Raw genomic sequence first — 14,178 nt, 5'->3', positions numbered from 1 at the left:
TATCACAATCGCCCTGATCTTTAATCTGTCTCCAACAGGAAAGCATGATTCATTAATGTCAGAATTTTCTTATACTCTGAATTTATTAAACTGATATTCTTATGAACCAAACTTGGTGATGGAGGCTTTTTTTTTTTTTTAGAAAGGAAAGATTTCACCTTCCTTCAAGGAAAAAGGGAAGTTATTTTCTCATCTTGAAAATGTTCCATTACTTTCTCCTATTTGAAAATGTACACTATTGTTATGATAAATATTATATATTTTTGGGAATCCCATATAAAATATTTAAATATATGTGGACCTAACCAGCAACTTTCATTTAATAAAATATTACTTGATATGTGGAGAACCTTTACATACCTCTGAAATAGACCACTTATTTTTCTTAACCCCTATAACAATGGGACAGGAATAGATTACCTTTTTGCTTCAACTGATGTTCTTAATTGTGTACTGACAGCTGACACTGGGTCATACCTTCCTACTGTCCAGATTTTCACGGGACAGTCCCTTTTTTAACATCTCAGCCCCCAGTCCTGATTCTTTATGAAAAGTCCCTCATTTCCCTTTCATCTCCTGCACTGAATGCTAAAAAAAGATACAAACTTAATTAAAAAGTAGTTTTTGGAGAGAGCCCAGAAATATTAACAAGCTATACCTGCACTTAGGCTAATGTCACACATAGGGGCACATTTACCAAGACACGAATCTGAACCGAATTGGAAAAATTCCGATTTGAAAACGAACATTTTGTGACTTTTTCGTATTTTTTGCGATTTTTTCGGTGTCTTTACGACTTTTTGGAAATTGTCGCGGCTTTTTCGTTACCAATACGATTTGCGCGAAAAAACGCGAGTTTTTCGTAGCCATTCCGAAAATTGCGCAAAATCTGGTGATTTTTTCGTAGCGTTAAAACTTGCGCGAAAAGTTGCGCCTTTTTCGTAGCGTTAGAACTTAAAAGGTGTGACGTTTTGCGCAAGTTTTAACGCTACGGAAAAATCGCAACTTTTGTGCAAGTTTTAACGCTACGAAAAATCGCCAGTTTTTGCGCAACTTTTGGAATGGCTACGAAAAACTCGCGTTTTTTCACACAAGTCGTATTATTAACGAAAAAGTCGCGACAATTTTCCGAAAAAATCGCAAAATACCGATCATTATGAAAAAAACGCAATCGGACGCATTCAGCCCGTTTGTGGGTTAGTAAATGTGCCCCATAGTGTATGGCGCATATTTTCGGCAAGTTGAAAAACGCTTGCCTAGAATATGCGCCATACGCATAAAACTCCCCCTACCTGTTCCTTCACCCGAATGAATGGAATACGCTTGGGTGCAGGCACATGTAGCCAATATCCGCATAAAAACAATAGACAATGTAAAGTCTCACGTTTTTATGCGGATATCAGCTACATGTGCCTGCTCCCGAGCGTATTCAATTCATTTGGGTGCAGGCACAGGTAGGAGTGTATGGAGCATATTTTCAGCAAGCATTTTTCGGTTTGCCGAAAATATGCACTATACGCTACATGTGGCATTAGCCTTAGCTACATTGTTTCTCAGACTTAATTTAAAAAAGTGGGAGAGAGCCCAGAAAGTTAACAAGCCACACCCCCCAAAAATGCGTTCACACTTGAAATAACCTGACAAATTTAGTAAAATGGTATTTGGAGGGGTGTGGTCCCAAAAATGGGCGTGGTCAAAATTCTCCGCCACGCACATGTATTTTTGCCCCTTTTCGGTTTTCAAATGTTGGGAGGTATGAACTTGACTGAGGATAGACTTGGCAGAAATCTCACTTCACTTCTGCAACACCCTGTAGTGGCCTGGATCTTCTCAGCTAATTCTCTCTACTGATTCTCTATCTCCTAGAATTTATTCCTTAGGAAGGCTGTATTTTTACAATGTAAAATGTAGTGTTAGCACTTAATGCACACAGTAAAACTAAAGAACAGCAACAGTCTGTCAGCTCTGTGCTATGAGATTCTGAGGCTCATGTAATAGCGTATATGTCACTATAGGAACTTTGGACTGGGATACTGATGTTTCCAGTAGTCACTTGTATAGAATCGGATGTTCCTGTTTGTTTTACTAGCTACACCAAGGAAATCTGGTCCATCATTTTGTTGAGGCACGCTACACGCGTATTTTTCATAGTTATTTAAACTGCTAGATCTGACTTTATCGTAAATCTAAATGTTCAGGCGTTTACTTTGACTACTATATAAATAGGCCCTTATGTTGCTAGGCGACCCGTGAAGAACATTTCAGAGAGGGTAAGAGGCGTGTGTAAGTAAAACAGTGAAGAGAAGAAGCGACATGGGGAGGGGCGCTGTGTGTGGGGAGGTGAATTTCAACAAAAGGAGGCGGTGATTCGCGCTCGGAAGGTTGGACGGAGCCATTGGTCAGTTACAGACACGTAAAGTGGGGACGTACGGGACCGCGTGTGGAAGCCAGCAACGTTATTCCAACTTCTGTTCAGGAATTAGAAGAGAACGAGACGTTGGAGGCAGCGGCTTCTGCAGTCATTTTATAGCCCACAGAGAGACCTCAATTAAACAAGGATGAAGGTGGCTTCGGAAGAGCCTAAGGCCAAGAAACAGAAGCTGCAGGCGATAGAACTAAGGTAACTATTTTCACCTGTCAGTCCGGCTTAGAAGAATGGGGGATTCTATATGTTTGTTACTATTCATTAAACCTAATCCTTTATCTGCCTGCTGTAAAATGCAATGGTATGTATCATGTATTTACTTGATGGGCTTTTTATTGTAGTTCTGTGCGTTTCTAAGCGTTTGTCAGCTCAGATACCATCGAAAGCTAAAGGCTGAAGATCACTGTTCCAATGCCACGTATAATAATAGCTTTGGCCCTTTGTACTCCTGATAACTGCGAGTTGCTCAAACTGGAAGTTATATCATATTTTTTTTTTTAAGTATACTTTGATCATATTTGATATTCAGGGCACATTTTTGTAGGCAAACTTATAAATTCACAGGTATAAGTGCTTTGATTTTTTGAGATTTGCTACATATTGGAAATAAACTTACAGATAAGGGGACTTTATTTGTATTTTACAATAGATTCTACAAGCTTTTGCTGCCTTTTTATTTTTATAAGAGAACAGCTCTTAGTGTTTTTTAAAGCTGAAATGGTTAAAGGCTGCAGAATAAATGCATTTTCCTTTAATAATCTTTTATTACTTTTGCCGTTTTTTTTTTCCTAACTAACAAATTAGGCACAAACAAAAAATTGAACTTGCAAAAATGTTTTACTTACTATCTAGTTTTCTGGTCACTATAGTCTTAAGTTTTCCCCACAATTAAAAGCATCTGATCCTTTAAAATGTGTGCAGGTGCGCTTGCTCTTTCTCACAAATAAAATGCAATTGCATTCAAAATTCTTGCAGTGGGGATTTCATCATTTGCACCACTTGCCATTAGGATGACGCCTACATGTGATAGTTGCAAGTGTTACTGCCTTTTTCAATATAGTGGTACCTTCAGGATGTCTGTTAATAGGCCCACGTCTGCATGATTTATTAGACAAGATTGGGTATGCACAATAGTGGTTGGCACAAATACATGCAGTGCAAGGAGTGTGTTTAGATAAGAGTAACCTCCAAAAATTGATCTCTATGTGCAGTGGTCCTATCATGTGGTGGTTTTTTTTTTTTTTTTTCCATTGCTGGAGAAAAAAACATCTGAACCCGGATTTGCAGCCTTTCTGGCTATAATGGAAACACTCTTGACATTGATTCATGTGATGATGGCTAAATATAGCAAATAGAGCTGGTAACAGACCCCATAATAAAAGCAGTCAAAGAAATCCTTTTTATATGTAAAGGATGTTAGGTCAGATTAATTTCATTATTGGTAAGTCAACAACTTTCTTATTAAAGATTTATTTTGGCCTTTCCCTGTAATAAGCACTCTTGTCTTCTGAGTAAAAAATGAAGAGATGTTCACTATCTTCGTAAATGGGTCTTACATCAGAATGAAAGTGTTAATCACCGTCGATGCCAGTTTGAAATGCACTCTTGCATTGACTATAATCTCTCACCTCAGGCCCTGGGCCAACCCTCCTGGTGACTAAAAATACATGCCAGTGCAGGATACTATTTTACTGAGTGTCATTTTTTTGTCTGTCCCAAGGGTAAGCTCTTGCGAGTAGGGCCCTCTGTCACTATTTTTACTCCATAATCCTTGTTCGTTAAATTGTTGTAAGACCCTATTCGTTTATATTTGTTTAACTTGTTTATTAATGACCTGGAGATGGGCATAGAAAGTACTGTTTCTATTTTTGCTAATGATACTAAATTGTGCAAAACTTTAAGGTCTATGCAGGATGCTGCCGCTTTGCAGAGCAATTTGATAAAATTGGAAATCTGGGCAGCAAAAAGGAAAATGAGGTTCAATGTTGACAATTGCAAAGTTATGCACTTTGGTAGAAATAAGATAAATGCAAGTTATGCGCTAAGTAGTAGTGTTTTGGGGGGATCCTTAATTAAAAAGGATCTTGGGATTCTGGTAGATAACAAGTCGTCTAATTGCAGGCAGGGTCATTCAGTGGTTACTCAAGCAAATAAAGTGTTGTCTTGTATAAAAAAGGGCATCGACTCAAGGGATGAAACATAATTTTACCTCCTTATAGGCCTCTGGTAAGGCCTCACAGTGCAGTGCAGTTTTGGGATCCAGTCATTAAAAAGTATATTAATGAGCTGGAGAGAGTGCAGAGATGTGCAACTAAATTGGCAAAGGGGCTGGAAGATTTAAACTATGAGGTCAAAGGGCTTATTGGCCCGTGTATGGGCACTAAAGGCAGGCCTGTTCAACCGACATCTGGCCTGAAAACGGCCAGGTTTAAAAATCAGTCGTATCCAGATCGGATGCCTATAACCATCGTTCTAATTCGATCATTTGGCCCCAGGGCCAAATGACCGAATTAGCCCGATATCGCCCACCCGTAGGTTGGAATATCGGGAGAAGATCCGCTCACTTGGCAACCTCGCCAAGCGAGTGGATCTTAGCGTGTATGGTCACCTTAAGTGGTTTTTCATGGTGGGTGAGGTTGTAGAATGTCCTTCCGAGTGATGTTGTAATGGCAGATTCTGTTAATGCCTTTTAAGACTGGCTTGGATGAGTTCTTGAACAAGCAGAATATCCAAGGCTATTGTGATACTAATATCTACAGTTAGTATTAATGTTGCTATATATGATTTATGTATGTGAATGTCTAGATAGATCAGAATAGGTTTGTGTGTGCTGGGTTTACTTGTAAGGGTTAAACTTAATGGACTCTGGTCTTTTTTTGCAACCCTATGTATGTATGTATGTATGTATGTATGTATATAAATAAATGATGATGGATCATTAATAGGTGGCTGTCTGCATGTATAGTAATGTAAAGCCAGAACTTAGATGTGAAAAGCCAAAATTTTGCTCTGAAGCTTATGTGCACAACCCAGGACTGCAGGTGTCCGCATTTACTAGAGCGTTAACCGAGGTTGGCCCGGGGTCTAAGGTAAGCAGTTATCACTGGTGTGTGTGCCTAAATAGTTAGCAACCCCCCTAAGTGATTAACACTTTTATTCTTTTTTAAAAGACACATAAACCCTGTATAAGTGTTTTCCTAAAACAAATAGCAGTTATCACCTGGAACCATTTTCCCTCTCACACATCTTCAGTGACTTCAGTGCAAACCGCACGTGTGCTGTAAAGTTCATGCAATGAAGAATACCGGATGACAGAACTTACTTTCTGCTTGGAATGAGCATTGTAATGGTTACGCTGAGCTCAGAAAAGGAGGTTAAGAGAAAAAAAGTTTATCCAGCAGAGTGCACAGCTAGAGCAGAGTTTCTATGGAAACCAGCATTGCCATCCCTTCATTGTCTGCTAGACTGGAGGGCATGTTTAGTATTGAGCTGAGGAGAATCTAATATGCTCAGTAGCCAAAGCAAATGCCTAAGAGAGGAGGCCAAGTTAGAGGAGGAGGAGAAGGAATCCTAAGTAATTAAGGGGATGCTGCAGCCTTACTTTTAACTTTTTAAAAACCGGAATGGTAAAGATTTCAAAGAGGCTTTTCACTGATTACATTTTTTTTGTGGGGGTTTACTTGTCTTTTTAAGACTATAAAGCAGGGGTCCTCAAACTTTTTAAACAGGGAGCCAGTTCATGGTTCCTCAGACTTTTGGGGGGCCGGACTAAAGTCCTCAAACTACGGCCCAGATCCCCTGCCCCCCGCCGAGCTTCCGCCCCCCTGCTTCCCTCTGTGTCCTTAAACTACGGCCTGCTCCATCTCCCTGCTGTGTCCTCAAACTACGGCTCCCCACTGTGTCTTCTCGTCATGTCACCGCGATGAGGCAGACAGGTAGTAGCTCGGGGGGGGATGCAGCATGTAGTTTAAGGATCCCTGCAATAGTACATTTCACTGTTATTATTCCATTCACATAAGCATAAATAAAATGTAAAACAGGGGTCCCCAACCTTTCTTACTCGTGAGCCACACTCAAATGTACAAAGACTTGGCGAGCAACACAAGCATCATAAAAGTTCATGGAGGTGCCAAATAAGGGCTAAGATTGGCTATTAGGTAGCCTCTATGCACACTATCAGCTTACAGGGGGCTTTATTTGGTAGTAAATCTTATTTTTATTCAACCAAAACTTGCCCCCAAGTCAGGAATACAAAAATAACTACCTGGTTTGGGGGCACTGAGAGCAACATCCAAGGGGTTGGTGAGCAAGATGTTGCCCCCGAGCCACTGTTTGGGGATCACTGATGTAAAATATAAAGGAGTTGAGCGAGTTCAGTCTGACATACTGTCTTAAAGGGATACTGTCATGGTTTTTATGGTATACTTTTTATTTCTAAATTACACTGTTTACATAGTAAACAATTTACTATACCATTTAAAATTTTATTCTTGAACCAACAACTGTTTTTTTTTTTTTTTTAGTTGTTATTGGTGTGTAGGCAGCCATCTCCGTGCATTAGGTAACCAATTGTTTCTCCTACTCCCATTTAACTAGAGGAGTTGCAAGCTGGACTTGGGTTTCTTCCTATTGATGGTTTTCCCATTGTTCTGCATCGACTGCTGGGAGGGGGGGGAGATATCATTTCAGCTTGCAGTGCAGCAGAAAAGTGTGCCTGAAGTTTATCAGAGCACAGGTCACATGGTTGTGGCACCCTGGGAAATGTAAAATAAAGTTAGCCCCATGTGAAATTTCTAAATTAAATATAAAAAAATCTGTTTTAGTAGCAAGTCATGAGCCAAAGCCATTAAGGGTCCCTTGAGGCTTGCAGTACCGCAATACATGGTGATGTAACCACTGGAGTCTCTGTCCATCTCTGATGATATTGGGGTGTAACTCACAAGGCCCACTCTATCTATGTTTGGCCCTAGTGAGGTGGATAATTGGATTACTATTTGTCACTTACCCCTTTGATTGTTTTGTTAGGACCCCTGCGTAATGCTATCTGTGCATTGGTGGTGCTCGGGCATTTTTAGGTCAACCAGTTGACCCCAGAGGCTGGTGGTGAGATGTATTTGTCACAAAAAACCTTGCCTTTCCACTGGCAATAAAAGGAAATCGCCAGTGAAGAGGCATGTCTATGAAGATTCTCATTCATCCAGGTCATGATATACAGTATCTAGTAGAATTAAATCTAAAACAACTGGACTTTTCTGAGTTTTTCTTGAAAATGTTTCACCACTCATCCAAGTGGCTTCTTCAGTTCAAATGACTGGTAGGGAATTCCCTGGTATTTAAACCCTTGATGGTAGTACAGTCACAGACATCCAAGAAGGTAAGATCCAGTCATACTTTCTTACTCTAAAAGAAGATCTGAAAACTTGTGGGTACCCAGACTGGGCCTTTATCAAAACCAAATCTAAGACTAGCAAAAAAACACAGCAGGCAAAGCAACCTAGTTATCTTATATGTTGCTGGAACATCAGAAAAACTTGGGAGAATTTTCAACAAACATTGCATTGCTGTGTTTTTCAAACCCAGCAACACTCTGAGGCAAAAGGGATGGTGTATCCCCCCCAAAAGTTGATCAAGGTGGTCACAATAAATTGGGTAAGCTCCACGACTGTGTGTGTGGGTGTGTGTGTGTGTGGCTCCGTTACAAAAACGGTACCATTGTGACTGCATCCTACCTTCTTACACCTGTCAGTTTCAACCAACACCTAACTCAGGGGTCGAGAACCTTTTTGGCTGAGAGAGCCATAAACACCACATATTTTAAAATGTAATTCCGTGAGAGCCATACAATAAGTACAATATGGCCACGGATGCTGCAGGGCAAGGTAGGGTTGGTCCCAAGGATGTCGGATGCGATGCAGAGGAGGGCCTGGCCTGCGCTCGGCAGACAGAAGATGTGTTCTAAGGCTTAGAACATGTCTTCTATCCACCGAGCGCAGGCCACACCCCCCGTTATTTTTTTTTATTAAAGATTTGGCAGTGAGCCAGATGCAGCCATCAAAAGAGCCACATCTGGCTCCCGAGCCATAGGTTCCCTACCCCTGACCTAACTGAATAAGTTCAATGGAACCATTGTGATTTGATGTCTGTGACTGTACTACCACCAAGAGTTTAAATACCGGGGAATTTCCCTACCAGTCTTTTGAACTGAAGAAGCCACTTGGATGAGTGGTGAAATGTTTTCAAGGAAAACTCAGAAAAGTCCAGTTGTTTTAGACTTAATTCTACTAGATACAGTGAAGAGGCCTACGAGTCACTTTGGTTTTCTGGAAAACTGAAGTAATGCGTAGGCCTTTCCACCGGCAATTGCCTTTATTGGCAGTGGAAAAGCTTTTGGGATATTACCCTCAAGATTACCCTCAAGGACCAAAACCGGAATAGCTTTAGTTTCCCTTTTTTTCCAGTTTAACTCAATGAATATTAAACCATGCAAATATTAAACCAGGAAAAATGTGTTCACCATAACATGTTAAGGGAGGAGGATATACTATCTCTTTAAAGGGAACATTTACCCCCTGTTTTGACATGAGCTCAGGCTTATTGGAAAATTATGAGAATTACCTGCTGGCATTTACACTTTTTATTTAGACCACAAAAGGGGATTTGGTGAGCATTTGGCTGCTGAATTTTAAAGGGTGGGAAAAATGACAGCGGTCACTAAAAAAAAAAAAAAAGTAGTGATTAACCACATATGATACCCATGGGCAGTTTATAGGGAAACAATTTATAAAATGCATGGACGTATATGATTATATTTCTGTGCCCTACCTGCACTAATCCTCAAAAAACTCAATCTGTAATCAGCCTTTAATCCCAAAGGGTTTATTTTATTTAAATTATGCATTCACCAAGTGCCTCTCTTTTGAAAATGATAGTAATTACATTTCCACACCTTTAATCTGGGATTATGACTTCTGTACCGTAACACTTCAAGCCTTGTGGATTTTTATTATGGCAGGCCTTGAAGTGTTTTGATAGAGAGAGCTACAGTTCAACTGAAGTTATCATTTACTATATGCCAAAAGATTCAGTTTTCTGTGAGTAGAAGCATGAGAGGAGTGCTACATGTTGGGAAAGCACGTTTTTATTGGATTAACATTTTTAATGCTGCTTTTGACCCTTTCACTGCCAGCCAATTTGGTCACTTGTTGTACTTTTATTCCCAGACAGTTTTTGATCATTTTGTACTCTTTCACTATAGCCTTTTCTTAGGGGGGACTTTTAGTTTACCCAGGAAAATTTATATATCTTTTTTTTTTTTTTTTGTTTTTTTCAGGACAACCTAAGATTTCAAAATATACTAGAATGTTTGTGTAATTCCATTTTTGTAACAAGATAAAGGCTTCTAAATGTCAAATGAAGAGAAAAAATTCTCCATAATATAAACACATAAACCAGAAACATAAATTATTTTATGCTTGAAAATACAACTGCTATGGAAAGTCCCATTCCCGTTGAATGCGGCAATACCAAATATGCATAGTTTTATGGATTTTTATAGATTTCTCTGATAGGTCAAAAACTCCTGGCAGTACACTACCAAATTTCCAACGCACTGCTCCAGAAAGCTGCAAACTTTAAATTTCAAGGGCAAAAATTCCACTGACAGTAGGTTTACCCTAAAAAAAACCAAAAAAAAAAAACGGATTCTGGCGAGTCCATAAATTAAACGGTCGACTCAAAACTACCATGATGCGATGCTTGTCTAAAGTTGGTTTATATCAAAATTTTTATAATTGTTGAAAAGAGGCTTGGCAATCACAGAGCTAAGCTCGTTTAGTTCCCTTAGATGAATACCATCCGGTCCTGGACCTTTGTTTACCCTTACATGTTCAAGTCTCTTTTGAATTTCCTCTTGAGCGACCCATGCATCAACTAAAATTGAGTGTTTTAGTTACTCCCTTATAGAGCTGTCTCTGCAACATTCTCTCAAAAGACACCATTTTATGATCACTGTTCCCTAAAAGCTCGCCCACACAAATGTTAGAGATGAGTTCAGTATTATCATTTAGATATCACGAGGTCCAAAAGAGTGTCATTCCTAGTAGGCTCTTAAACTGCCTGAAATAAAAAGTATGTGCTACATAACCGGGGATAACTTTTTTCCCAGTACCAAATACCAATGGCACAATATTGGCATAAATTTTTCATTTTATCAGAATGATACCAGCAAAAAATCTAGCGAAAACACGGGAGCACTTACCGCCCACACCAAGTGTGCTACACGCAGATCCTCTCCCAATGGATCCAAGGTATACAATTGCAAAACGGAAAAAATAGCGGAGCACCACGAGGATAAAGATAAAAAATCAGTCTTTATTCCAGCATCAGTAAAAGGCACATATACATCCCCAAGGACCTACGCTTGACGCGTTTTGTGGCATCCCGCCACTTCCTCAGAAGCATCAACAGTCCATAACAGGGAGGGGTTTATATATCCATCCCACACATCCCCAATTATCAAAATAACATTTTAACCCTTACCCTCCCATTTATAATAGCAAAAAGTTGTCACATAACCAAGATAAAATATCAAATTCAAACCATACAAAGAATTATTTTTACACATATGGATAGTCGCTACCAGAACTGGAAATAGCTAATAGCCAAAAAAATAATAATACAATATCAAATACAAACCATGCAAAAGATTATTTTTACACATTGGTGGTCATTTCAGAAATAAAAATAGCTAAGAAAAAGAGGTGGAAGAGAAAGGAAAAACAAAAAGGAGGCAAAAATGAATAGAAACAGGACAATTCCCATTCCCTATTCATACCCCCTTTAGTGTCTAAAGAATTTAAAGTAAAAATCCAAAAAGCCTCCTTCTTCAAAAGTTTCCTTTCCACTTCTCCCTTCCTAGCCTGAATAGTTAGCCTGTCTATTATCTGGAAGGTAAAATGTGCTTTCCCATCATGCTTCTCTAATATGTTTTGATACTGCCGACCGCAGATCTCCTCTCTCTAGAGCCGACGCATGTTCCAGAATCCGTGTAGACACATTACGTATAGTTTTCCCTACATATTGGGAACCACAGGAGCATGTTACGAGGTATATTACTTGTTTAGATAAACAGTTAAAACATTGTTTAATGTTATACTCTTTCCCTGTATATGTACTAATAAAAGCTTTTGAAACTTTTAAATAATGACACGCCTTGCACCTATTTCTCTCACACCGATAATTTCCTATAGCTTTAAGCCAAGAAGTGGTACTCTTTTTAGGTACATACAAACTCGGGGATAGCCAGGACGTAATATCCCTACCTTTCCTATATACAAAGGATGGTCTTTCATCCAAAACTTGGGCTAGAATAGGATCCTGCAAAAGAACTCCCCAATATTTACAAATACTATTACGAATCATATGGGAGTCTTTATTATATACCGTAGAAAAACGTATTTTTGATTTTGTCTTTCTCCTGTACAAATTGAGTCTCTCTCCGTTTAGGCTTTAAAAGATCATTTCTGTTACTGGCTACTGCCCTCTCATAGGCCACCTTAATAGCCTCTGGGGCGTATCCCCTCTCCAAAAAACGATCCCACAATACCATTGCCTGCTGATGAAAGCATCCCAAGTGGAGCAGATCCAACGCGACCTTAGGAACTGCCCCATAACAGCTGGCAGGATGGGCACTTCTTGAGTGCAACAAAGTATTACGTGTAATAGGTTTCCTATATAAATCACAGTGTATCAACCCTTCAGAAACCGAAAAGTTTATATCCAAAAAAAGAAATAATCTCGATGTGTTTCATAAGTGAAAGAAATACCCCTCACCTGCTCAATACAATATTTTTTAAAATCTGAAAGGGATAACTCTTCCCCCTCCCATATACCTATACAATCGTCAGTATAACAAAAGAAAGAAATCAAATGTGTACAAAAAGGATTGTGTTCTCCAAAGACGTGTAGCCATTCATACCAACCCATGAAAAGGTTGGCATAAGTTGGTGCAAATGAAGCACCCATTGCGGCTCCACGTCTCTGGAGATAAAATTAACCATTTAAAGAGAAAATAGATTTCAACAAAAATTTTACAGATTCCAACACAAATTTCGATTGTATTATTTGTTCTTTATCTAGCCAGTAGCTAATGGCTTCCAATCCCAAAACATGATCTATAGAAGAGTAAAGGGACACCACATCCATCGAAAACCACCTATAAATTGGTTTCCACTTCAAACTCTGCATCCAATTGATACACATCGTGGTATCTTTGAGGTAAGATGGCAGACTTTACACTAAAGGGCGTAATAACTGATCTATATAACAAGATACATTTTCGCCCAGAGACCCTATACTAGCCACCAGGGCCGCCATCAGAAATCACGGGGCCCCTCACAAAAAAGTTTTCTGGGCACACCCCCAATGGCCCCTCCCCCAGTGACCCCTCCCATCAATACAAAGAACATAAAACATTGGTAGCCAGGGCCCCCTAAAACATTGGTGTCCAGGAGTTACATTTTGCATTGGTGCCAGGGCAGGTACCCCCTAAATCATTGCTAGCCAGCCCAGGGCTCCCTAAAAGTTTGGTAGCCAGTGCCCCCCTAAACAGGCCCCCCCAAAGCATTCTCCAGCTTCCCCCAGGCCCCCCCCAAACATTCTCCAGCTTCCCCTAGGGCCCCCCCACAAAGCATTCTCCAGCTTCCCCTAGGGCCCCCCCACAAAGCATTCTCCAGCTTCCCCCAGGGCCCCCCCACAAAGCATTCTCCAGCTTCCCCCAGGGCCCCCCCACAAAGCATTCTCCAGCTTCCCCCAGGGCCCCCCCACAAAGCATTCTCCAGCTTCCCCCAGGGCCCCCCCACAAAGCATTCTCCAGCTTCCCCCAGGGCCCCCCCACAAAGCATTCTCCAGCTTCCCCCAGGGCCCCCCCACAAAGCATTCTCCAGCTTCCCCCAGGGCCCCCCCACAAAGCTTTCTCCAGCTTCCCCCAGGGCCCCCCCACAAAGCTTTCTCCAGCTTCCCCCAGGGCCCCCCCACAAAGCTTTCTCCAGGTTCCCCCAGGCCCCTCCACAAAGCTTTCTCCAGGTTCCCCCAGGCCCCTCCACAAAGCTTTATCCAGGTTCCCCCAGGCCCCTCCACAAAGCTTTCTCCAGGTTCCCCCAGGGCCTGCCTGCCTGCCTGCTGCCGTGGTGTCCTCCGGTATGTGCCGTGCCTTGCGTGTGACGTCAGCACACACGGGCGCAACCTTATAAAAGCGGAGAAGTAGCGGCACATACCGGAGGATGCCGCCAGAGCCGGAGGAAGTGAGGGCCCGGACTTGATTAAAGGGGGCCCGAGCTAAGAAAACTTTAGCACGGCCGGGCCCCCTTTAAAGCTAAAAACGTCCGGGCCCGGGACGATTGTACCCCCTGTGCGCCCCTGATGGCGGCCCTGCTAGCCACTATGGGGCGTCCTTTAACATTAGTTAAAGATTTATGCACCTTTGGCAAAATATGAAATGGAGGAATTACCGGATTCTCACAGTTTAAAGCTTTCACTTCTTTAATAGTTAAAACACCGTTGGAAAAACCCTCCCTGAGTAAATCGCCTAAGATCTTTTTAAATCCTAAAGGCTAACTATTCAGGCTAGGAAGGGAGATGTGGAAAGGAAACTTTTGAAGAAGGAGGCTTTTTGGATTTTTACTTTAAATTCTTTAGACACTAAAGGGGGTATGAATAGGGAATGGGAATTGTCCTGTTTCTATTGATTTTTGCCT

At 41.0% G+C, this 14,178-nt stretch overlaps 1 protein-coding gene across 1 annotated transcript in view; it reads left to right on the top strand.

The window, feature by feature from the left end:
• The first annotated feature begins 2,311 nt into the window (after positions 1-2,311).
• The window catches only part of adk (adenosine kinase), a 97,021-nt gene continuing 85,154 nt past the window's right edge, over positions 2,312-14,178 (top strand). The window contains 1 exon segment of the mRNA NM_001016698.2: positions 2,312-2,620. Within this exon segment, the coding sequence (NP_001016698.1) occupies positions 2,559-2,620 (62 nt within the window). The 5' untranslated portion in view covers positions 2,312-2,558.

The sequence above is a fragment of the Xenopus tropicalis genome, chromosome 7, assembly GCF_000004195.4.
Source record: "Xenopus tropicalis strain Nigerian chromosome 7, UCB_Xtro_10.0, whole genome shotgun sequence".
In the NCBI taxonomy this organism is placed as follows: domain Eukaryota; kingdom Metazoa; phylum Chordata; class Amphibia; order Anura; family Pipidae; genus Xenopus; species Xenopus tropicalis.
Note: the sequence above shows the minus strand (reverse complement) of the source record. Positions and strands in the feature narration are given on the sequence as shown.